Below are 26,218 nucleotides of genomic sequence, written 5' to 3' on the forward strand. Positions count from 1 at the left end.
CAAGATATAACTTGGAGTAACTGGTGTATAACTCTAAAAACCGATTTTGGAACAAAGTATGACTTATCCTTTTGATTTTAACCATTTCAAAAATTCCCGATTCATCTCCTTAGTCATATAAATGCACTAAGGTGTCCTTAGAGGATCAATTGTGACATGGTTCCATAATCATAAGGATGATCTTAAAGCATGATACTAAAGTACTCTCCTTTCCTTTTAAATTAGAGAAACTTTCATCTTTCTACCTAATTGATTCCTCTTATTCGTTGTGCTTATACTTTGAAACTTTTCAAGGTATTAGAATTATACTTAAACTTGTAAGCATAACCATATTTAGTTATTTACTAAACCATTAGTAAATCATGGCGAATAGTCTTTATCACTCTTGTGGTGGATCTGACCAATACACATCAATGTGTACTTGATCCTTAAGTCTTTCACTTGACTCACATACATATGTGAATAAGGGACTGGTCTTAATTTCCCAACGATGAAGATTCTCATTCATCACACAATACAAGTCGCATGATTCCAAGTTTCTATCCAATTGAAACTTGGGTGATGAGGATCCTTCCTTATTTGGTAAACTATGACACTTTACCATAAATGATATAACTAAGAATCAAATCCATATTCAATATTGCTATTTATAGAAATATAAACACCAACTTTCACAAATTCCATTGCAAGGAAATCATAAAATAAGAAAAAATCAAAATTTTCTTTATTTATAAAATGAGGAAAAACTTGTCCTTACAACGCAATTCCAAATGAAAACTATGTTACTAAGTATCCGTAAGCAATCTATCATAACTCCTAAACAGCGGCTGAAAAATTTGATCATCGAACCATGCGATCGAAATCCATCTCTTCGCAACCAGACTCAGCTCACTCTTCCTTTAAACTTCATTTATTTCCTTTGATCCTACAAAACATCAAAATGTAATCTTATCACATCATGTATTAAGAATCTATAAACATGAACTTAATAGAGTTAGATAGTGGACTTACCTGAAGTAGAGTCATACATTTTGACTTTACCATCCCTCTGATCTTTCAGGTAAATATGGCAGCTTCGCATCCAATGCCCCTTCTCTTAGCAATAGAAACAAATAGAATGTTTCGGAATGGTACACTGGACAATCTCAGACTTAGCCTTTCTCTTTACCATTTGGTCAAACGGTTTGACCTTGGCAGATCCCTTTCCATTGGGAAGTGAAAACTTTTATTGACTTCCAATGTTACCATTGTCAATATCCATGGAAGTTTGGGAGATTGATCTTCCAATCAAATTTGCTTGACCAGTGTGCCAAATCATTGCTGATTCTGCACCGATTAGCAAATATGTAAGATCGATAAGGGTCACGTCGTGGTCTGTCATATAGTAATCTTTAATGAACTCACTATATAACCTAGGAAGTGATTGAAGAACCAAGTCAATAGTCAGCTTCCTCGAGACATCAACACCCCGCATTCCCAGCCTGTCAATATGCAACTTCATCTCCAAGACGTGAGCACATACAGACTTTCCATCTTCGTGTTTGTTTGCCAACAGGGCTTGAGTGACCTTGAACTTTTCAAGTCGATGAAAATGTGGGTCGAGGAGAATCACGAGAGGAGGTGGAGGAAGAGAATTATGATTTCCACTTCCACCAATGCACAACAAAGAGATTGATCTTTCACCTCGATCGCCATGTGAAATATCATATTCATTAGGAAAGCTTTTTCCAAAAGGATAAAGAAGACCACAGTTGTCAGAACTAGACATCTACAACGGAAGAAATTCAAGTAGGTTGATTTAATCCTCAATATAACACCCAAATGAAATATTAAGGCTAAGATCCAACAAAATAATTCACAATTCAGAAGAGGGATGTTGTAATCCAATTGCAAATTATTTGTCGGTAGGTAAATGACAATTTACCAATTCCACCACGGAAACGAAATTTAAACGAATTAAGTTTTAGATGAAATTCCTAGATCTTTTGAGACTCATTGAACTTTTCAATGGCATGTTTAATCTCGATTATGCCTTCAAGTTTGTGACTAGGATACCGAGGATCACAAACAAGGTGTGAATAACCATGAAAATTAGCTTGGTACTCTCGAAGTCATTTATCACCTAATCAATGTGTCGGTTAACCACACACGCTCCATTGATCTATGATAATCTACGAGCTACCCATTGCCATCCTTTATTAGTCCCATATTAGTATGTCGGTTAACCACACACGCTCCACTAACGACCAATAATGTGCAATGTGCAATTTCACGGGTTAGCATCAAATTCACATTTTTCCTAAAGTAACTAAGATTGGGAATTTAGAAAAACATTTAGTTACCTTTTATAATTATCATTATAATTTTTAATGAGAACTAGTGAGAGAACCCGTGGTAAACCACGGGTCACTTTTTTGTGATATTTTTTTGTATTTGGAGTGAGCTTGGTCGTTACATCTTTTATGCTGTGAAATGATCCATTATGAACCATTTTTGGTGTCACAATGCTCCAAAAATTATTTCAAAATGATAAATGCAGGTTGGCTATTTATTTTGCTGTCAGGTTATTGTTTGATGTTATAATGATCCTTTTCTACATTAAAAATTTAATTGTTTTTGCTTATAAATATATAATAAAACTGAAACTATGGAAAATATGAAGATGTATAGAGAGATTGACAGATTAGAACCTCAAAAGGATGTGGGTGCTTATAATGTGGTTTTTTAGAACCCGAAGTCCAACAGGCGGACACAGCTTCATGTTTTAAAAAGCAAATGAGATAAGAAGAAATTAGTTAATTAATAAGAAAAAAAGATACATGCTATTGTTTAAAGATATAACAGGAAACATATTGCTATTTTTTGTGCATAAAACATTTTAAACAACGAATAAAAAAATAAACACAAATGTGCTCTTGTTGAACCTCTTAGTCCTTTTGAAGTGAAATTAAATATTATTTGATATCAAACAAATTCATAAATACAACAAAAGATTACAACAGGTTTTTTGTATATGTTCATCCCGAGTTTTACTGAATAATTACAAATTAGTGTTTATAAAGATAATGTGTTGAATTAAAGTAAGTCTATGTATGTTTTGAAAATATCATATAGTTTTACTGCTTTTTGTCATGTGTTTCTTCGTCCACTTCGCTGTGGTTTTTGTATTTCATTCATTTGGGACATGATGTTTTCTGTGTAGTATCTGTGAAATGGATAGATGTTGGTTAAGTGTTGGCTATAAATAAAAAGCTATATTTTAGTCATACCTGGATGTTCTAATTGGAGGCATTTTCCTGTTTCACATGATTTAGTAGGGGTGAAGGACTCCATATTTGTAGTGGTTTGTTGGTCCATTGTTGTCGAAGGTGTAGTTGGTGGTCTTCTAGTTGAATTGATAGTTGGTTGTGGACTTTTTATATCATTGGTTGTGGTGACTATGAAACGGATATTTTTAGTTGATGGAAGTTTTGTGCATTGTACAAAAACATTCTTTGTCAACCCTTTAAAACGTTGCAGTGGTTCCGGTAAAGTCAGTGGTCAAAATTACACACACTGGAACAATTCCCACAATCATAATAAACATGCAAACTTGGTGTCTCTTCTAAAAGTGAACTCTTGCATGAACGACGGGGGACTATCGTATTGGAAGTAGAAGCCATTTGTCGTCGTTTTGGAGGCATCACAAGAAGGCATTTACTGAAATGGAAATCCAAATTTCATTGACTTGTAACATACTTTTTATGTAATTCATATGGAACATTAGATTCTAAAAAGGTGTAGTTGAAAGTAACTATTATGATTAGTAACTAACTTATGGAGTATATATTAAATAACATTTGGAAGAGATTAATAACATACTCTATTATTGTTTTAACCCATGGATTCATTGAACATCAAAGATAAGAAATATATTTGCAACAACAAAATTAGTCATTAATCAACTGATAATGGTATATATTCAACTAAAGCTTGTAAATAGGATAAAATTGAAAAAATGACCATTCTATTAAAATTTATGCCTAAAGGACCATTATTGTAATTGAGTATTGATTTAGGACCAAATTAGTAAACTTATGTACACAAAACATATTCAGTGAAAGGGTTAAAGACAACTTACCAAATTTCTAAAGATCCAAGGTAGAATTGAATATTAGATTCCTTATCACAAAATGTTTATAATTTTTATATTAACATAAATTCATGAGAAACCAAAGGGTGTTAAAATGTCTAACTTGCAGAGGCAATGAAGAAAGAGAGAAAAATTGAAATTGAATATGGACAGAAATCAATATCAAATACAAAGGATAGACAACATACCTAGAAATTCAAATTGTAATTGAGTGTAGTCGGTTGAAGGCGGATACAAAGCAGAACCGTTTGTTGGCGACAAAAACGTCAAACCTAGAATGAAAACTTAAACGTATTGAGTTGGAAATGAAGAAATTTATATGAAAATGGAACAGAAAATCAATATGATATAATTGCGATATAGTATAGACGAGGTAGGCGTCTAGGAGTATGACTAAAGAAGTATTTCAAAAATCAGTAATATTTAAAGAGAAAATTTTAAATTGACATACCTTATTAATTGGAATTGTTGGATTCCTAGTTGTAAGTGCTCGAAGATAAAGACGGTGGAAACGTCAAACACAGATTTTGTAATCAAAGAAAGAACGAATTAATATGATGGTGTTGGGAATTTGCACATATTCACAAAGATTAGAGAAAGTTGTTATGTATTGAAAGCAAGAAAGAGTTCACAATTGACATACCTTATGAGTCGTAATTGTTTGAGTCCAAATTCTAAGTGCTTGGAGAAAAAGATGGTGGTTGAGAGGCTCTGAAACGAAGTAGGACTAATTAATTTTAAACTAAAACATGAATAAAGTTCAAATTTAGCACTAACTTTATGATGAACTCAACTAAAAACATAGAAAGAAAAATGATACATTTTACAAATTATAAAAATATAAACAAAAACAATAGAAGGAACAAACACAAAAAGACGACACAAAAAAAGATGTAAACAAAAAATCAAAATCAAATAAAAACATTATATGACCTACCGAAATTCAAAAATACAACAAAGAGCACATGCTGTTTGTGGTGGTAATTGAGCACCGACGGTCAAACCCACAAAGTCGAAGACATCGCTCAAAAACACGGAAGGATTAGAAGGAATAGCAATTGAATTGAAAATCACAATATAATTGATACATTATACGACATACCATAATTCGTCATAGAAACAAATAGAAATTCGTAGCCTTCAACATACCAGAATTTGTCACAGCAATAGATAGATATTCCTAGTCTCCTTATATCATTAATGAAAATCCTGAAATAAGATTTCAGAATTCCAGTTACCAAATATTAGAGTAAACATAAAAAGTTAAAGGGGTTATTTTGTCATTATTAAAGTGTTTTTAACACATTTGACTAATATACAAAGAATAAGTACTCAATTAGAAAATTATTCTTCATGATGCAAGAAATATTATGTTTTTCTTTTATTCAACTTTTGTCGCTAACATACAACACAATACAAAAAAAAAATGGTTCACTATGGGATTTCCAGGGTATTTGTTGACTCACCTTCTTTTATAATGTCAAAATTAGCATTCTTTATGATAAATGACCAATGATTCCATCTACTATTGTAAAAGCTTTAGTCTTTTTGATAAATAACCAATAATATATGGGTGGTGAGTCCTAGATTATACAAATTCTTATTTAGGGTGCATTCTTTTGAACGCTTTTGGAAGTTTCTTCAGATAACCGTATCAGGGTTTTTTTTTTCAGTTTATGGTTGTTTTACAACTTACTTTAGTTGTCATTTGACCTTTTTGCCCCTGTGAGGCTGTGGCTTACCTGGTTTTTGTTCCAATCTTGATTGCAGTATACACCTGCTGTTGATACACTTAGATGCAAGCCAAGTTAACTACACCAGAGATTAAGATAATGACTATTTGTATAGAAATTTTACTTTGTGGTGAAAAGAGTCGTTTTGTATTTTTTTTTTTGGAAATTGGCCATTAACTGTTACTGTGTGTGGGTGTTTCGGGCTAAGATATTGATTTATCTGTTTGTGTATTTTATCCCTTCTTTCATAGTTCTTTTTGTTGAAAAGAGTCGTTTTTTTGTTTATATGCAATCATTTTTTTTCTTTAACATATAGTAATAAATACAATTAGTTAAACACGTTAAGCATGCCTTTAGTCGTATTATGTATCCAATTGTATCGAATCAAATCATCCTAATATTACATTAAACGCTTTTGGTCTTAAATGAGTCAGAGGAAACTTTTGTTTATACTTGAATGAGTGAATTATTTGAGACTAAAATCTGATGGAATGGCGTTTTAACATTGAAAAGAATTTGCTCTTCTTTTCTTCACATGAATTGATGATCAACAGCATTTGTATGAGAGTGTTTTGAAATGAGAGCATAGATTCTTGTCATTACAATTTGTAAAACCTCTCTTAATCATTACATAAATAATTTGAAATAGCTTCGAGTTATTGACTCTTTGTTGGATTCACAACTTTAGGGTTAGTTGGGGTGACAAATTATGTTCATTCTTACGATGTTCTGACCAGGAAATGGACCAGGTAGTTCTAATTCGTTCTTATATTTGACTTAACTTTTCTAGAAGTCAATGCTAATGCTTTTTTTTTCAGAATTCGACAAGCTGGAGAACCACCTTCACCCAGGGTTGCTCATGCAGCTGCTGTTGTTGGAACAATGGTTGTATTTCAGGTAACCATAATTATGAACTAAAGTGAAAAAAGGAGATCTTTTAGCCATTTATCTGATTTTTGGTTTTTGATAAACCGATTGTGCATGATTAGGGCGGCATTGGTTGATAAAATAATAAATATTAAGATTCTTTCTCCATTTCGAGGAGGTGTCTCGCATGTGTGGACTTCCCTTTAACTTTTACTTAATTAAGTAATTAAGCTATATAGACTATTACTAAGTTGATAACATCTAGGTTTTGGAACAATTATATATATAAAAGCCTTTATCGTTCTATTCCTCATGTCCTTGATCCATGATCTTTGTTTGTTTTCTAAACAACTATTTCTATAACTTAACTTTTACAATACTGTTAAATTGAACTAATAAATTAACAAAATAGAAGGTTATATAATAATGCAACTTTTGACATTGTTGTTGTTTTTATATGTAGGATCCTAAACATGGACACTGGTGGCTACAATTTGGATCAGGGGTGCTAATAGGATATTGGCCATCTTTTTTTATTCAGTCATCTACAAAAAGAAGCAAGTATGATACAATTTGGAGGGGAGATAGTGAACACAAGATCAGGGGGTATCACACATCAACTCAAATTGGAAGTGGCCATTTTGCAGATGAAGGTTTTGGAAAAGCTTCATACTTTAGGAATTTACAGGTTGTTGATTGGGACAACAGTTTGCTTCCTTTAACAAATCTCCATGTATTAACTGATAATCCAAATTGTTACAATATAAAAGCCGGAAAAAATAATGTTTGGGCGAATTGTATTTATGATGGAGGTCCAGGAAGGAAAGGAGGTTGTCAATAGAGAAAATTGCATAGTAGTAACAATATTTTTATTTACATTATTAATTCTTTCCCTCTAGAGGATTTTTGGAATTTTTTGTCTAAAAAAGATCCCTTTTTAAGTTTTATTTGTAGTAGGTTGCCATAATTAAGCCATGTTAATGAGGGCTCTTGTATATTAGCGTTAGGGGTAGTAACTGATTTTATAATGTATTATGGTTTGTATTTCGTAATGTGGTGATTTGATTTTTCATTATAACAGCAAACAATAACCTAACAACAAAATAAATAGCCTACCTTGACAACATATATAGGTGGAACTTTTGCACTTTATTCTTCAATATGCGGACATGCTAAAGTAAGCCTTTTACCAAATCAACAAACTGCTGATGAATCACTGTGTACATATAAATTCAAGCAATCTAATGATGGGAAATATTGTCTAGAGGGTTTCGTAACTTTAATTTCACAGAGTAGGAAAGACAATCAAAATCATATGACGGAGAACATACCAAGAATTGAAATTGCAATTGAGTGTAGATTATTGGAGGCGGCAACAGAAGGCGTCGTCGGAGATGTCAAACCCATATTTGAAATCCTAATTTATTGATAGAGAAGCCGTAGGAGATCTCAAATCCACACAGTCGGAAAACAGAAAAAGAAGAGGAGTCTGAAGATTTTGGAGAAACGTATAAAAACGATGATGGAGGAATATTCTCTAGACGATTTCATAACTTCAATTTCACAGAGTCGGAATATAAGAAAAAAGCAAATTCGAGATTGAAACAAAATCAATATCGAATAGAACAAAACATACCCAGACATCAAATTTCAATTGATTGTGGATGGTTGGAGGCAGCAACAACCGTTTTTTGGCAAGAAATTGAAACTTAGACAGAAAATCAAAATCGAATAGAAGAAAACATACCCAGACTTCAAATTTCAACTGATTGTAGATGGTTGGAGGCAGCAACAACCGTTTTTTGGCAAGAGAAGTTGAAATTCTAAGTTCTTGATTGATAAGGTGTATGAGATGTCAAACCCATAATTCAAATTCGGAATTGTTGATTGAGAAGCGTATTCAGAATTCTTGATTGAGAAGCGTATGAGATGTCAAGAAGAGAAGTCTGAAGAAATGGTAGAAACTTATGGAAGCGATCATGGGGGTAAAATTTTAAAAGTGTTGATTGTTATGGAGAATTTGGAGAAACCTAATGTGGCGAAACTCTAAACTTCAAAAATTATAAGGCTAAATTATGAAATGCACAAAAGACACTGTTAACAAACGTTAGGACTTTTAATATATGTATATAATAATTGTCATATCCTACCCGTTCGGCTAACGACCCACCACTACTCAAGGAAGCGGTGGGTGAGAGTGGACACCCATTCAATCACCATTTTATAGGCAATTTCCTTATACCCCCCTTATAGACCAGCTTCGTAAATGAGGCTTAGTAACGGTAAGTCTGACTTTTAACTTTATATATATATATATATATATATATATATATATATATATATATATATATATATATATATATATATATATATATATTAGATTTTTAATTTTATATAGTGTAAGGGTGTAGTTTAAACCTTTAAAATACTAGGAGGTTTAATCTCTTAAATAAATTAGACTTTTAATTCAATTAAAACTTTAAACCATTCAATTATGGATTTATTAATACTCTTTTAATTAACCTTTTAATTAAAAACTTTTAATTCTAAATTTAAATTAAGAAACCAAAAGGTTGTATTTTAAACATTTAAAATACAAGGCTTTTAGAACTTAATATTTCACGATTAAAACTTTTAATCATATAGGTTTTGATGAGGATTAGGACGTTTATCTTCAAACACTAAGAACCAAGTCAACCTAGGATGGATGAATGACAGAGCACCTAAGATATATGTCCCTTAGGTATCCTTTGAATGCTAGGAATACATAAAATTCTTAAAGCAGTGAGCTTAAAACAAACTCGCTACAATTGTAAGTAACTGGAAATTCACATTATTCTTTATGTGGCCATTTTAATTCCAATGAGAATATAAACATTTCTTCAAAATAAAGTACAAATCATAAAGCATCAATGAGTTTATAAATATTTAATAAGAGGTTTTGTAACATCAAAGTATCAATAATATCATCATTTGCACACAAAATTTAAGTTTCTAATTAGGGTATGTCCTTCTATGAAGTTGAAACTACAAACAAAACTAAGTAAAATCATAAACTATTGAAACAGAATATGGAACAGGGAAGGCATTCATCTCATAAGCTATTGTTTAGAAATCAGAAACAATTCAATGATATTATTCTGAAACTAGGGTTTATCTGACACTTTAATGTTAAAGTAGAAAGGGTAGAGATGTTACTTCTCAAGATATAACAGAGTAGTGACAGGGTGATCGGTGGCAACAATGGTGATAACAAAGAATCATATCACAAATCGGTGGCAGAAATAACAATGGTGTGATTGGTGGGATCGTGGCAAGTCAAAAAGTGGTGAAACGAGGATGGAAATGGCGAGGCGGCAAGTTGATTTCTTAAGCGGAGCAACCCTAATCAATCGACGTTTGCTTTGATTTCTCGTGGTGTTGATGATTTTGAATGATAGTATGAGAGATTTGAGAGTATTAGTAGTACTAACTACTAAGGCTTCGAGGGTTTTGTTAAAAGAGACAATCATATAATTTGTCATTTCATGTAGATCGTCATTTTATGCAGAGAATGACACCTATGACATTTTCCCAAACGAGTCAAGATAGTCAAACAATTATCGACCTTATCTAATTAATATAAAATATCTTTTGGAAATGAAATTTGAACGTCATTTTAATATATTCAACCATTTTGTTTTAACTTTTAACGCCATTTTAATATTTTGTTTGCCACTATTTTTTTAACTAAAATAAAATATTATTTCTAAATGAAATTTGTGTTAAATAGATAAAATAGTCATTTGTTATTTTCTTAATGCAAAAACAAGCTTACAAACTATAAATAATAAATTGAAATATCACAATAAAAAACTGTTATGAAATTCATTTTATTGTGTTTTTCTTTTATTTATCAAAAACATGTTATTTTGTAGCATAAATGTAAATTTTCAACCCTATATTTAAAATTATCACTTTCAAATTCACATCTTTAAGAAGTTTATGATTATTTTTTTCTTCCAAACATCTTTCAATAAATGGATAGAGTCTAAAATCTTTTCAACTTATACCACTGGAATATTTAGTAAAGTTATATATATATATATATATATATATATATATATATATATATATATTTATATATATATATATATATATTCCACCTAACTTCATCAAATATATCATATATTTAAAATTACATTAAACTGCAAATTTAATCCCTATGTTGAGCCAAAAAATATGAATGGAGTCTAAAATCTTTGCAGCTTGCACCATTAGTCCAAAATCAGATTTTTTTGTGGTTATGGTCCCTGTAAAATATAAACTGACTATTATACCCTTTTAATTTATACTTTACAATTTTTTTCAGTTCTTACTATTTTTATAATTTAAAAATAAAAAAGAAATACTAAACTCCAACCTCACGCCACGGTTGCTCTTTCTCTTTCTCTTTCTCTCTCTCTCTCTCTCTCTCTCTCTCTGTGACATCCCCATTTTCACGATAATAAAAGACCGATTTTGTTTATGCTTTGTTTAAAATCAGAGTAACATTTTAAATAAAATTGTTGCAGAATTTGTCCCAAAACAAAATATGATAAAGATTTATCAAAAGCATTTCCATAGAAATGTGTTTCATTAAAAAGACTCGGGATGTCATGTTCGATACAGATCATAAGCATAAACAATACAACATAGGCCTTACTACATTATTCCGTATTTACATGCCTAAAATCCCTTAATCTCTCATCCCAAGACATCACATCTATGCTCATGCACCACTACCTGTAATACAAGAAATTGAGTGGGTCAGACTTGGGAGTCTGGTGAGCACATAAGGTTTTCAACCAACAATAAATAAGTTTATTAACTTTATCAAACCAAACAAACCCGATTGCCTGTTCCCGTTATCCTCACTTTACGTCCCTAAAACATCTAACACAAGGGACCTAGTCTAAGGAGTATCATCGGGATGGACACTACTGCTGACGGGATTCGTTAGCAATAAATATCCTTAAGGCAACCATGTGGGGGATGGAGTACACCTGGTGAGCACACAGGTCAAATAAACACCTACAGGTTGCGAGCCTGCTAGCGTTCTACTAGACTGTCTAGAATAGTCTGTGGTCGTCATCTATACTCCGCTAGATGATTGGATCATTAATAACATCTATAACGAGGTCTCTCATCATTTTATTTTGTCACACAACGACTATTACATCTACCCATGTGTTTACCCAACACATTTTGTAGATATAAAATACATATATACAGTTTAAATCATTTAAAACGTGTATAAAATTGTTCATCAAGCATAAATAGCAAGTATACAGATAATATGCATACACATCACGTAATTTATATAAAATACTTCATATCTATGTATAACCTGAAAGTAACTATGCACTCACTTGAAAGATGGTGACTCAGCACTCGGACAGTTCGATACTCTCAAAACAACTTTCCTTCGATAAAACCTAGTATCAATACCACTAGGGTTTAGTCTAACGATAACCGCGACTAATTAATAGTCTGACTATTATTACTATTATATAATCGTTAAACGATACTTATATAACTCATAATAATAGCCCAAATAATTATTTTACGGACCTATAACATTACTATAATTATTTGAAAGTTATATTAAAAATTGCGTAAGCGTAGCTCACTTACAACGGATTTTAAAGAAAACCGGGCTTTGCTCAGAGCAGCGTTTCGAAACCAAAAGACCCTTTTTCTCGGGACTCCGGGAGCCTCGGGGCTTCCTTTGGGTGTTAGGGAGGTTTACCTAGGGTTTAGGGGGTTTGAAACTCTAGAGAGAGAAAGATCTTAGAGAGAGAAAGAGTGAAGAAAGGTGTGAAAAATCCGGAAGAGTTCGCACCCTTTTATATCCTGCGAGGCCTCGGACTACGCTGGGCGTAATCCTTGGCTACGCGGGGCATAACTTCGGATAGGGTGCCACCTCGGATCCAGCTGTCTCGCACTCGTTAGAAGGATAAGGCCGAAGGTACGCGGGGCGTACCGGATCTCGTACGCGGGGCGTAATGTGAGGCTACGTGGCATGATCTGAAGCGAAGCCTTGGTCAGCAAGCAACGGCTCAGATGCGGCCACATCATCAACTTCTCGCAGATTTCGCAATTTTACACTCCGACTTCTAAAAATCATATCTTTCGCATACGAGCTCCGTTTTCGACGTTATTTATATCCACGCGAAGGTGGGAACTTACTCTACAACTTTTGTTTAGACTCCGTCGGCTAATTTTGACTTTATTTTAAAAGTTATATTATTAACAGACCGGGACACGATTGGTCCGTTAAAAATTCATAACTTCTTCATTCGAAGTCCGTTTTCGTCTATCTTTTTATTGTTACGTTAATATTAACGAGATCTTCGATTCTCGTTTAGTTTGAATCGGCAATAAACCGTTCGATCTAATATTCGAATTTCGGGTTGTACACTGCTAAGCCGAAACTTCGAAAAATCATAATTTTTTCATACGAAGTCAGATTTGGGCGTTCTTTTTATGGACGCTCTTAGTTTAACATATTCTACGACTTTCATTTAGATTTCTAAGGCTAAATCTTGATCTATCATAAATTCACTATTTACGCTTCCCGGTATCGTGTCGGTTCCATTGCGAAACTTCGACGAGTCATAACTTCTTCGTTATAACTCAGATTTCGGCGTTCTTTATATCCCCGGAATCCTTGTTTCAACCACTAAAACTTTATATAAAGATATCGGGCTTATCTCACACTTTAATTTTGACGCTTATTTTTATCTTTTATTTATTATACATTTATAAATAAGTAATAAGCACACAAATACACATAATTCACATAATACTCAAATATTTCATCTTTATTACTTCAAAAAGAGTTACAATAGTTGACCTAGACTATTACATTGTCTAAAAATGCTTAGCCCTGAAACCCGGGCGTCACACTTTCTCTCTCTCTCTCTCTCTCTCTCTATATATATATATATATATATATATATATATATATATATATATATATATATATATATCACATATATACATCATCTTTTATCGTCATCTTTCTATCTTTCATGAAATTTCAAAAACAGATATACATACTTAGATTATCCATACCAGCAACTCATAATACACATACACACAACACACTGAAAATTGAAAATTCTCACCCATCTAAATTCCTCATAGGCTTCCTTGTTCATATGATTTAAAAAACACGATTTTGTTCCATGGGACGTCTATTTTTAGGTATGAAGCTTTAGTTTGAGGCTAATTTGTTGAAATTCTATTTTCATTCATGCCAGTAACCTAAAATCGAAGGAGAAATGGGTGATTTTTGTAGTCTTGTACTTCCACTCCTCACTCTCCAACCTTCTCTAATGGATCAAATTGGGTTTCCTCTCCTCTGTGTTCCTTTCACTTTATGACTCCTTTCCTTTCTTTCTGGTAGTGACTTACCCACTCCACCAGATACATAATTTTAATTCTGAGAACAGGTATCAGAATGTTAATTTTTCTTTTTCTTTTAGCAAGATAAGCATCTCAACACTTTAAAACACCTTCCTTCTCCAATTAAGTTTGAATATTTTCCAAAATCTCTTTAGTTTTGAGTGAAAAAACGGCTCATGTGATTGTGGATGATGATATTGAACAACTTCTTCTCGAAAAAACTAGCCAGGGAATGCAACGCAGAGGTGATCAGCAGAATCTAGTGACTAAATACTATTAATTAGGTCCTAATTTTATAGAATTGGATGACATCCTCATGCATACAAGAAATCTATATTATAAAGTGAATTAGTCGAATGCAAGAAGGGATAATCTTTATTACCTCAAAAAATTATTGAATGAATGGAAACTCATCAATAAATACAACTTATTTGCTCTTGTAGAAGATCGTGAAGCATGTTTGAACATCAGGAAGAGCTTAAAGAAGATGATGAAGGAACTCAAAGGTGAAGATTTTAGTTCAGTTCAATAGGTGATGCAAAATACTTTGTTACTCATCATGAAGACCCAAAACACCCTACTTTTGAAAGAAACAAGAAAGATGTTTACAAGTGGAGCTCTATACATGGACCTCGCAACAGGTGGGAGGTGTTTTCCGGCAAGCATGGGTGGTTTTCCGGTGTAATGGAGGTAGATTTATGGTGGGGATGGAGGAGTGTGGTTCTGGTGTTGAAGTTAGGATGAAGGGATGGTGAAATTAGGTAGACCTGGGTTTTCTTGGGGATGAGAGAAAGGGGGGGGGGGGGTAACCAGGGGTGAGATTAAGGGTTAGGTGTGTTTTTAATATTATAAAATGGTAAAAGAAATAAAAAAAACTATAAAAAAAACAAATTAAAAGGGTATAATAGTCTTTTTTATGTTTGATAGGGACCATAACCACAAAAAAGATTTGATTTTGGACCAATGGTGCAAGTTGAAAAGATTTTGGACTCCATCCATATTTTTTGGCTAATCACACGAACCAAATTTATAGTTTAGTCTTAGGCCCCGTTTGGTTCGCTAGATTTCGGATGAATTAGGAGGAATTAGAAAATAAATTCCTTTCATAAATGTGTTTGGATGACCAAATCACATGAAACTAATTTCCAGGGTGTATATTAAAATCGGCAAGTAAAAGATTTTCAATTCTTTAGGTAAGCTGTATGAATCTTGATTCAATTCCTTATCAATTACAATGTTGACAAATTTACCCTTGTATCCTATTTCCAACTGATACGTTTTCTTGGAATCAAAACACAATCAAATTAATAGCAATATGCCAATATCTCTTCTACAATTACGTACTTCCCTCCACCGATTATATATCCCATCGATCGTTATCTACCATTCGATTCTTATTCTTCATTCATCTTCTTTGGTTCGGCTCGGGTTTATTGCTTTTGTGATAAACAATTTTTCTGTGATTTATTATGGTTATTACTTCATCGTGAGTGATATAGTGGCTACTGCTTCTATTTTTTTTGTGATTCATTTTGGTTATTGTTTTTTTCGTTTGATTTTTCTCTGCGATTAACGATTGTAATAATACACAGTTTTAGTTCGTATTTTTTTACATGATTAGCAATTGTTTTTCTAGTTCTATCATTAATCAGAATTTTAATCATATTTATTTAAAAAAATTACAAAAACCACTTAAAGGGTATTTTGGTAATATTATATAACTCATATTCCAATTCCTTTGACAATTGGACAAACCAAACAGAAAATAGATTCCATTTCATATCAGCCAAACACATATCAACTTATACTTGATTTAGATTTCAATTTCTTCAGATTCCAATTCCTTTTACAAATTTCATTCCTTCCAAAAACATTCTACAAAACAAACGGGGCCTTAAAATTATCCATCTAAGATAATATCTATATAATAAAAATTATTCTATATTATCTTGGAAACTTTAATTCTTGCTACATTTCTTTTGGATTGAATGTTAATTTTCAAAAATATTTCTTTATCTTATAATTAAGTTACCTCATTTTCGTTTCAAATTTTTCTTATAGTATAAAAAACAATTTAATTTACTCGTTAAAACAGTATTTGTTTCTTTTTATTCTTATTTCAAACATTAAAATACATCAATATTTTTGTATGTTGAAAATCATTGATATTTTACATATATGACATAAAATTTATGACAATCTCTTATGTCTGTCATAACACTGCTGTATGTCGTCCATTGTCTGTCAAAAAAAACTTTTTTTTCTAGTAGAAATCCAAGCAACTCCATAGTCTTTTCCAAATCCTCATGTATTATTTTCTAATTTTAACTTTTGTTTTAATTTTCATGTCTAACTAGGTTGTTTTTTTTTGTTTGTTTTTTTTAATCTCCAAATCGCCTTGGTTGCTTGGGATTTGATTTTTTTTTTTCGTTTTTGATTTTCATGGCTGCTTGGTTTTGTATTGTTGTTTTGATATTCATCTCCAAATCGTGAAGGTTACATGTGTTTTAATTTTTAGAACTTAATGTTTGTTTTGATTTGTATATATGTTAATTATTTTAATTTGGTTTTTATTATAAGATAGATACATGAATATTGTGGTGGTACTGTATGGTAGGTACTAGCTAGCTTTTGGTGGTGGTGATTGGAACTTTTAGCTTGCAATGCATATATTGTAAATAACAAAATAGGAAAAAAGACAAATTGACGGTAGCTTATAGACGGCGTTAACTAAAAGGTCATTTTACAATATTTTGACGGTAGGTTATAGACGGCTAAAAGCTCCTGCAATTATTTGAAACCATTAGAACTGTTCACTATTCGGATAAAATCGAATTATCCAATTGGACAATTTGGTTTGGATATTCGGATTTTTGGATTGGTTTTCAACAAAACCGAATTATTATTTTGGATTTCGGATTGGTTTTGGTTTATAATAGTCCAAAAAAACCGAATAAATATTTGTTATTTATCTATTTATAATATACATCTATAGTTTTTTTATTAATTTTGTAATTTATTTTTTCAAATAGGAACGTTTCACCCGATAAAAAAACATTAATATGCATTTTTACTCAAAAATTTTCTATCTATAAAATATTTAACAATAATATATAAAAAACACTAGTAATCTTATAATTATTCTTCGTGTTAAAATGTTTCGGTTTTTAAAAACCGAATTATAAAAACCGATCCAACCGAATTATAATTGGATCGGATCGGATTGGATTTAAATTTATTTTGGACTGTTCGGATCTATGTTTTGAAAACCGAAATCAATTTGGATTCACTTGATTGGATCGGATCAAACCGATCCATCCAAACGAACACTCATAGAAACCACAACGCAACTATCATATTTTCAGAAGTTTACATAAACCTCCAAATTCACCAAACCATACATATAGACAATTTCGCTAAGAGTAAATTACACGAATGGTCCCTATGGTTTGGGGGTAATTTATGTTTTTGGTCCCTAACTTATTTTTTAAACTCAGAAGGTCCCTAATATTTGTTTTTGTTACGCGATTGTTCCTTACTTTTTGTTTTTGTTTCGCGCTTGGTCCTTGTCTTACCTAAAAAGACTATTATTTAAATAGGGAAAATAGTATGACAAGTAGGGTAATTTGAGGGAGTTTGGATTGGAGATGTGTTTATTTAAATAAGTTAAAAAAAAAAATCAAGAGTAAAATAGTCTTTTTAGGTGAGACATGGATCAAACGCATAACAAAAACAAACAGTAGGGACCTTTCGAGTTAAAAAAATAAGTTAGGGACCAAACACATAAATTACCCTAAACCATAGGGACCATTCGTGTAATTTACTCTTTCTCTAATTTACTCATAAAAAAAATAAACAAAAAATTTGCTTTGGCTTGATCCAACTCCATCCGACCATACTATTAACTTTGACCAATATACTTTTTCTTATCCTCATCGAAGTTGCGAATTATATGTACTATATTTAATAATTAATATACGTAATGAAGTAATAATATAACAATCGATAAGGTCATTTAATCTTCTCATCTGCCCTCCACAAACATTTTAATTCCCGTCTACTCTTTAAATCTTCACCTTCCCCTTCACTAAATATACTGATGTTTTGGTCCTTCCCCTTCATTGCACTTCTGTCCTCATCACATTTCTCTTTAGATCCTCATTATCTTCTTCAAAAATCAAAATGCTCCGGTCTGCAAAACGATCCTATGAGTATCTCACCAACCATGTCCCCAAGCTTCTCCTCGTAACCATAATCTTTGCTATCTTTATTCAAGCATTCAAACAAGCCCCATACCAACTTCTTGATGATAATTATTTCATCCACACACTCACTTTCTGTTTGCTAGCAATCTCCATTCTCGCATTCTACTTCTTGAACAAGCCTCAAACCATCTACCTCGTCGACTTCGCTTGTTTCAAGCCACCATCCATGCTCCGAGTGCCATATGCCACTGCGGTTGAACACGCCCATATCATCTTGGCCTCGGAGCCCAAAAGCGTTTCTTTCCAAGTTAAGATATTCGATAGATCTGGTCTGGGTGAGGAAACATGTTTACCACATTCACTACACTATCTACCACCAAAACCTAATATGATGGATGCTAGAGATGAGGCTGAGATGGTCATTTTCTCAGCCATGGATTCTTTACTTCAGCAAACAGGGATTAGTCCGAAGGATATCGATATTTTGATCGTAAACTGCAGCCTCTTTGCACCAACTCCTTCGATTTCAGCCATGGTGGTTAACAAGTATAAGATGAGAAGTAACGTCAAGAGCTATAACTTGTCGGGAATGGGGTGTAGCGCTGGGTTAATATCCATAGATTTCGCCAAAAACCTACTCCAAGTACATCATGAATCGTATGCGGTTGTGATAAGTACTGAGATTATCACCCCGAATTCTTACACGGGTAAAGAAAGATCCATGCTCGTTCCAAACTGTCTTTTCAGAATTGGAGGCGCAGCCATTCTCTTGACCAATAAAAGGTCACAACGTAAACATGCTAAGTACACACTCTTGCATGTGGTTCGGACCCACAAAGGGTCTGAAGATAAATCTTATCGTTGTGTCACACAAGAAGAAGATAAAGAGGGTCATGTCGGAATAGCGCTAAACCTAGATCTCATGGTGATCGCCGGGAATTCCTTGAAGTCGAACATAAGCAGCATCGGACCATTGGTTCTTCCCGCATCGGAGCAACTCTTGTTTATTTTCAATCTCTTTGGGAGAAAGTTTCTTAAGCTTGATCTAAAGCCCTACATTCCCGACTTCAAGAAGGCATTCCGTCATTTCTGCATTCACGCAGGTGGACGTGCGGTTATCGACGAGCTTCAGAAGAGCCTTCGGCTGACGTCGGAGCATGTCGAAGCCTCAAGGATGACATTGCACCGCTTCGGAAACACATCGTCATCGTCATTATGGTACGAGATAGGTTACATGGAAGCCAAAGGGAGAATGAAGAAAGGAGATAGGGTTTGGCAAATAGGGTTTGGTAGTGGATTTAAATGCAACAGTGCAGTTTGGGTATGTAACAGAGAAATCGAAGCAGCAAAAAATGGTGCCTGGGCTGATTGCATCCACAGGTACCCAGTAAACGAGCCAGAAGCTGTGAAGCCCTAATAAGCCTGGGAAAGCATGTCATGTTACTTCGAAGACCCCGACAAACATGTCGATTTACATTACCTTAAATAAAAAGATTTTATGTAATCCAAAAAAACAAGGGAAATTAAATATAGCAAAAATTTATTTGGTAAATGTCATTTTATTTGTTTACATAAATCATAACTTATCATTATTTTCTTTTTATTTTGAAGGGCTGAAATTATTATTATTATTATTATTATTATTATTATTATTATTATTATTATTATTATTATTATTTAAATCACTCTACAGATTTGGTTTTTAGTTTCTATATATATGGTTTGTACCAACTGAAAAAGACGGAATGTTTTACTTTTTTTGTTGGTTTGATACTTGATAGATCATCCCGAAGTCTTATTGTTTGGGAAAAAAAAAAGGAGAAGGGGGGAGGTGGGTTTGATACGTACTACCAACATTCTTGTTCTTTAAAGGTCATTCAAATGGCCAGACATGAAGTTTTCGATGTATCCTTTATCACGTTAATTAGTTTATAAAGAGTACGAATATGGATCATAAATTTTTTTCCATAAAATGCAGGTGGTTTGTTTGATGCAAAGTTTTACTCTCTATAATTGATTTATAACGTAATGTTTTTACCTGTGTACTATTTACCCTTTCTTGTTCAAAAAATTGTTGTGCGCAATTTTATCGTCGATTTATGATTTAGGTGGTCTTTTTTTTTTTTTTGGCAACCACTATCCTAAGAAAAATTGATAGGAGAACCCAGCCATCTCGTCAAAATGATCTCTGAGGTGTTTTGAAATGGTTTTTTTTTTTTTTTTTAATAATGTGGTGGCTAAAAAGACATCTCATTTTACCATATAGACATTTTAATTAATTTTTGAAATATTTTTATTTATTAAAATTTCATTGTTTTCTGAAAAAATTGATTATAGATTGACTTTTTATAAAAATGATAATATGGTGTTTAAGGGTCTCTTATTAACATCCTTTTCACATAAATATTTTTGGAAAATTTGAAATAATAACTAGATTAATATATGTAATCAAAGGGGGAAGGGGGTAAAGAATGGTAATAGGAGTGAATATAAAAGAATATACCCGTGCGATTGCGTTGAATTAAATAATTTTATGAAAAAAATATTTAATGATAGAAATATGAATCTATAGATTTTGAATATAATTTAATTGCAAATTGAAGTATAAATCATTATCAAAATAAATGTTATGTTTCAATAATAAAGTCGACAAACAATAACAAAATATAATAATTATATTTTTAAGTCGATTATATCTTTAGTTTCAATATCTTTCTAATGTTTGCAAGACACTAGTATAATCAACATCATTAATGACATATATTACATGTATTATTGGTGTTTCATTATATATATATATATATATATATATATATATATATATATATATATATATATATATATATATATATATATATATATATATATATATATATATATATATATATATAAAGAAAGAGAGAGAGAGATTTTTAACTATTGTTATTTTAAGTTATTTTAAGTTAGTTATTTGAAAACTATTAACGATTATAAATATATATATATATATATATATATATATATATATATATATATATATATATATATATATATATATATATATATATATATATGAAATATTTTAGTTAAATTGAACTTACAATTTAGTTTTTGCGTTTAGCACTACAATTTATCACTTTTAACTATTCATAAAATATTCATTAGGTTTTTAAGTAGAACTGAAATTTATAGTTAAGCTAACACTATAATGTTATATTTAAACTAACAATTTAAGAATTTTTTTTTCAAACTGTTCAAAAGTTGTGGTTTAAACTGATAATGGTTTACATACAATAACATATCAAATTTAATAAAGTAAGTATAATATGTTAACAGTTAAAGTCATAACTTTATAAGTAGAAGTAAAGATATTATTTTAATATTGAAATTTAGTTTATTTATGGTTACATTTTAGGTTTGATACTTATTTAACATTATTAACCAAATTATAATTATTATTAGAAAGACATTACAATTTATCACTTTTAATTATTTACAAAATATTTTTTGGATTGTTTAAGTTCAACTAAAATTTATATTTAAGTTTACCATGTAATATGATATTTAAATTAATAATTTAAGTATTTTATACAAATTTTTCTAAATTTATAGCTTTAAAATAATAATGGTTTACATCCAACAATATATTAAAATTAATAAATTAAGTATAGTATGTTAAAAGTTAAAAACATAACTTTTTATGTAGAAGTAAATATATTTTTTTAATATTGAAATTTAGTTTATATATGATTACACTTTAGGTTTGATATTTATTTAACCTTACGAACAAATTTATAATCATTATTAGAAATAAATTAAAAAGTCATAGGAGTTTCAAATAAATACGGTGAAAGGAAAAATGTTTCCTTTATAGTATACTATGATATGATATAGATAGATATAGATATAGACTAGCAAATGTCTGTGCGTTGCGTAAAAATACCTATATAGTTGAAATATTTATAAATATATGTTTTCTTAAATATAACAATAACGTTGTTGTTAAATTTGATATAATAATTCGTATACTAAGTTGATATAATATATTGATTATTTTGAATTATATGATAATATATACGTCTATTAAAACTGCATAATCTCAATCGTTTGAATGATCTCTACCCACGGGTTATTCATAAATAAAAATAAAAATAATATATGGTTTAATGTTATTTATAGTAATTATTATTGTTTTTTAATTTTTTAAGATTTATTTGCTCAGCGTTTTAATTTCTATCATTGTAATATTTAAAACATCAAATATTATTTTTTGTTTTTAAAGATAACAATATAGTAGTTTATGTAGAGTTAGGCTTAAGTATTATCATTGTAAGTTATTTTAAACTACTTGTTTGACATTTTTTTAATGATTATAAAAATAATTTTAAGAAATATTTTAGTTAAATTGAGATTACAGTTTTATTTTTTCATTTAGCACTATAATTTATCATTTTTAACTACTCATAAAATATTTTTTGAGTTTTTTAAGTGGAACTGGAGCTTATATTTAATTTGACCATGTAATGTTATATCTAAATTAACAAAATAAGTATTTTATCTAAACTGTTCAAAAATTATAGTTGTAAACTGATAATGGTCTACATACAACAACATATTAAATCTATTAAGTTAAGTATAACATGTTAAAAGTTAAAGAAATAACTTTATAAGTAGAAGTAAAAATATTATTTTAATATTGAAATTACACTTTAGGTTTGATATTTATTTAACATTGTTAACCAACTTATAATCATTATTAGAAAGACACTACATTTTATCATTTTTAACTATTTACAAATTATTCTTTGGATTGTTTAAGTTGAACTAAAATTTATATTTAAATTGATTCTGTAAAATTAATAATTCAAGTATTTTATCCAAAATATTAAAAAGTTGTAGCTTTAAAATGATAATGGTTTACATACCCATTTTAAAACTAACATGGCTAAATGGTCCAAAGCCCTCAAACCAACACAAAAACTTTAAACTTGTTTTCTTTGTGAATTTTGTATGTGATTTGTATTTGTGTGTCTACTCAAAGAGAATGACATTTTTATAGTAAACTATCCATTAATTTTTTATTACACATATTATATAAGTTAAAAAAACCTTTCATGATGTGTGATTAATTACTTTGAAGGTGAAAATGTGTGGGGGTTTCAAATGCATGAGGTGATTGGAAGTTTGTGTGGAGGTTTCAAATGCATGAGGTGATAGGAATATGTTGAAATTTATAATTTTATCTATGGTTTTTGGTCATTTTTTATATATAGGCCTATTAAAATTAGAACCTATGACCCTAGAATATTGGAACTGATCATGGAACATGTTATGTCGATTTTTAATACTTCAAAACCACTCCAAAAATTGTCGGCATTGGGATTCCAATTTTTTATTACGAAATAAATTGATTTACTATTACAACATATGAAAAAATAATTAACCATATAAATTATTGATAATGTAAATACAATGAATTAAAGGAAAAGTTAAAATTATAAATAAAAGATGTTTATAATTGATGTCAAAATATTCTGTAATAGATTCTAAAAAGAATAATAATAACTATAAAATCCAAAATGACTTTTAGCCCTCATATGTTATTAGAAAACCTAAGTTATAAAACAATTAAACGATTTGTATTTTACGAGAGTCTCGTGTCATTGTGTTTTTCATTAGCATAACATAAATTAGAGGTGCAAATTGCAATGGCTAAATCTTATTTCACTTTTAATTACCTTACAGTTAAATAATAAACGTCTCATTTAAAAAGATCATTAATGATTGAACGATTTATAATCAAATAATAGCGAAAATATTATATACATATGACTTTTAATTAATTATTTCTTTGAAGTAATACAAAACAAACAATCATATACAACATATTTAATTAAATATTAACCAGATCGCGTTATAATATGTATCTGGTTTAATTTACATTAATAATTCACATTCAAACAAATTGTTTTATTTAAATATGACCAATCAAAATAATTCTATTAGTTTATTAAATTTATATAAAGTAATACATATTGTGAGTTAGATTTTTTTTAGAGGTTAATGAACTTAGATTTATATGGAAATAATAGGTTTTAAATATATAAATAATTTTTGTCAACACATATATTTTAATAAAATAAAAACATATTTCAAATCGTACAATATATTTTAGTTATTTGAAATAATATACCATCTTACATTAACATTTATGTATAGATTATTTTGTTTGACCGATAATTGTACTTTATCATAGATTGATTGTCAAATAAATATTAATGACTTGATTTTACTAATAAATACAAAAGGTTGGAACTATATTTGATAAATAGTCAAAGTGTGTTATTTATATAAGAAATAAATTACATAAAACAAAGAATCGTGTACATAAAAAGTAAATTACATAAAACAAAAATCAACGTGATCTAACTAATTTTTGACAAAAAGTTTGAGCTAAAATTGAGAAATAATCATTTACATATGAAATACATAATATAAAACAAAAATTTTATATAATATCTAGCAATACCTTTAGTAGAAAATTCTTCTTTAAAGCTATGTTTTATCATAAATTGATTGTAAAATCAATATTAATGAATTGATCTTAATAATACTTGACAAAAAGTTGGAACAAAATCTAAAAAATAGTCAAAGTGTGTTATTTAAATAAGAAATTCATTAATGAAAACAAAATTTGACCTTTTCATAATAATAATTGACAAAATTTAAATCTAAAATTGAGAAATAATCATTTCCATAAGAAATAAATTACATTAAATAAATACTCATTTACATAAGAAAAAAAAATTACATAAAACAAAAATCGACATGATCTTACTAATACATGACAAAAAGTTGGAGCTAAAATTGAGAAATGATCATTTACAAAAGAAATACATGACATAAAATAAAACATTTTATATAATATCTTGTTATAACTTTAATAGACAATTCTTGTTGAAAGCTTCAAATCTACCACACAAACATCCATAATTTTTTTAAATACTACCATCGTAATCTACCTATATCAATTATATTAGGCGAATGTTCGCGCGTTGCACAGAAGCATCTATATAGCTGAAATCTTTATAAATATATGTTTTTTTTATTTTAACAAAAATATTGTTGTTAAATTTGATATAATAATTCGTAAACTAAGTTGATATAATATATTGATTATTTTGAATTATATGATAATATATACATCTATTAAAGTTTAAATCTGTATAATCTCAGTCTTTTGAATGACCTCTACCCACGGGTTACTCATAAATAAAATAAAATATAATATATGGTATAGTGTTATTTATAGTTGTTGTTATTGTTAATTATTTTTTTTAAATTTATTTTCTTAATGTTTTAATTTCTATCATTATAATTAATTAAAACATCAAACTTTGTTTTTTATTTTAAAGGTAACAATATAATCATTTATATAGAGTTATTTTTAACTATTGTTATTGTAAGTTATTTTAAGTTACTTATTTGAAAGCTTTTAACGATTATAAAAATATCTTTAGGAAATATTTTAGTTAAATTGATATTACAATTTAGTTTTTGCATTTATCACTACAATTTATCACTTTTAACTATTTATAAAATATTCTCTGATTATTTAAGTGGAACTAAAATTTATATTTAAGTTGACACTGTAATGTTATATTCAAATTAACGATTTAAGTATTTTGTCCAAACTATTCAAAAGTTATATCTTTAAACTCATAATGCTTTACATACAACAACATATTAAATTTAATAAATTATGTATAATATGTTAAAAGTTAATGACATAACTTTAAAAGTAGAAATAAAAAATATTATTTTAATATTAAAATTTAGTTTATTTATGATTATACTTTAGGTTTGATACT

General features: G+C 29.9%; 1 protein-coding gene and 1 long non-coding RNA gene across 9 annotated transcripts; one reads left to right on the plus strand and one right to left on the minus strand.

Moving 5' to 3' along the window:
* Window positions 1-737: 737 nt before the first annotated feature.
* Window positions 738-8,777, minus strand: LOC111894467 (uncharacterized). Of its 8 annotated transcripts, none has more exons than XR_008231403.1 (10): window positions 8,480-8,775; window positions 8,064-8,221; window positions 7,849-7,948; window positions 5,070-5,341; window positions 4,584-4,843; window positions 4,321-4,404; window positions 3,270-3,699; window positions 1,413-3,205; window positions 1,012-1,326; window positions 740-925 (listed from the first exon to the last, which is right to left on the minus strand). It is a non-coding gene; the product is annotated as an uncharacterized LOC111894467 (long non-coding RNA). The 8 variants fall into 8 exon arrangements; XR_008231402.1 differs by having other exon boundaries at window positions 1,405-3,205; XR_002851233.3 differs by having other exon boundaries at window positions 738-925; window positions 1,012-3,205; window positions 5,282-5,341; window positions 8,480-8,777.
* Window positions 8,778-18,193: 9,416 nt separating this feature from the next.
* LOC111894421 (3-ketoacyl-CoA synthase 5) lies at window positions 18,194-19,920 on the plus strand. Its single transcript, XM_023890496.3, has one exon. The coding sequence runs from the start codon at window positions 18,346-18,348 to the stop codon at window positions 19,783-19,785; it is 1,440 nt and encodes a 479-aa protein (XP_023746264.1). The 5' UTR covers window positions 18,194-18,345; the 3' UTR covers window positions 19,786-19,920.
* Window positions 19,921-26,218: the final 6,298 nt, after the last annotated feature.

Source organism: Lactuca sativa, chromosome 4, assembly GCF_002870075.4.
Source record: "Lactuca sativa cultivar Salinas chromosome 4, Lsat_Salinas_v11, whole genome shotgun sequence".
Classification (NCBI taxonomy): Eukaryota; Viridiplantae; Streptophyta; class Magnoliopsida; order Asterales; family Asteraceae; genus Lactuca; species Lactuca sativa.

What these genes read in the sequence shown, in the direction of transcription:
- LOC111894421 (XM_023890496.3), top strand. Translation starts at nt 18,346, where the DNA reads ATGCTCCGGTCTGCAAAACGATCCTATGAGTATCTCACCAACCATGTC.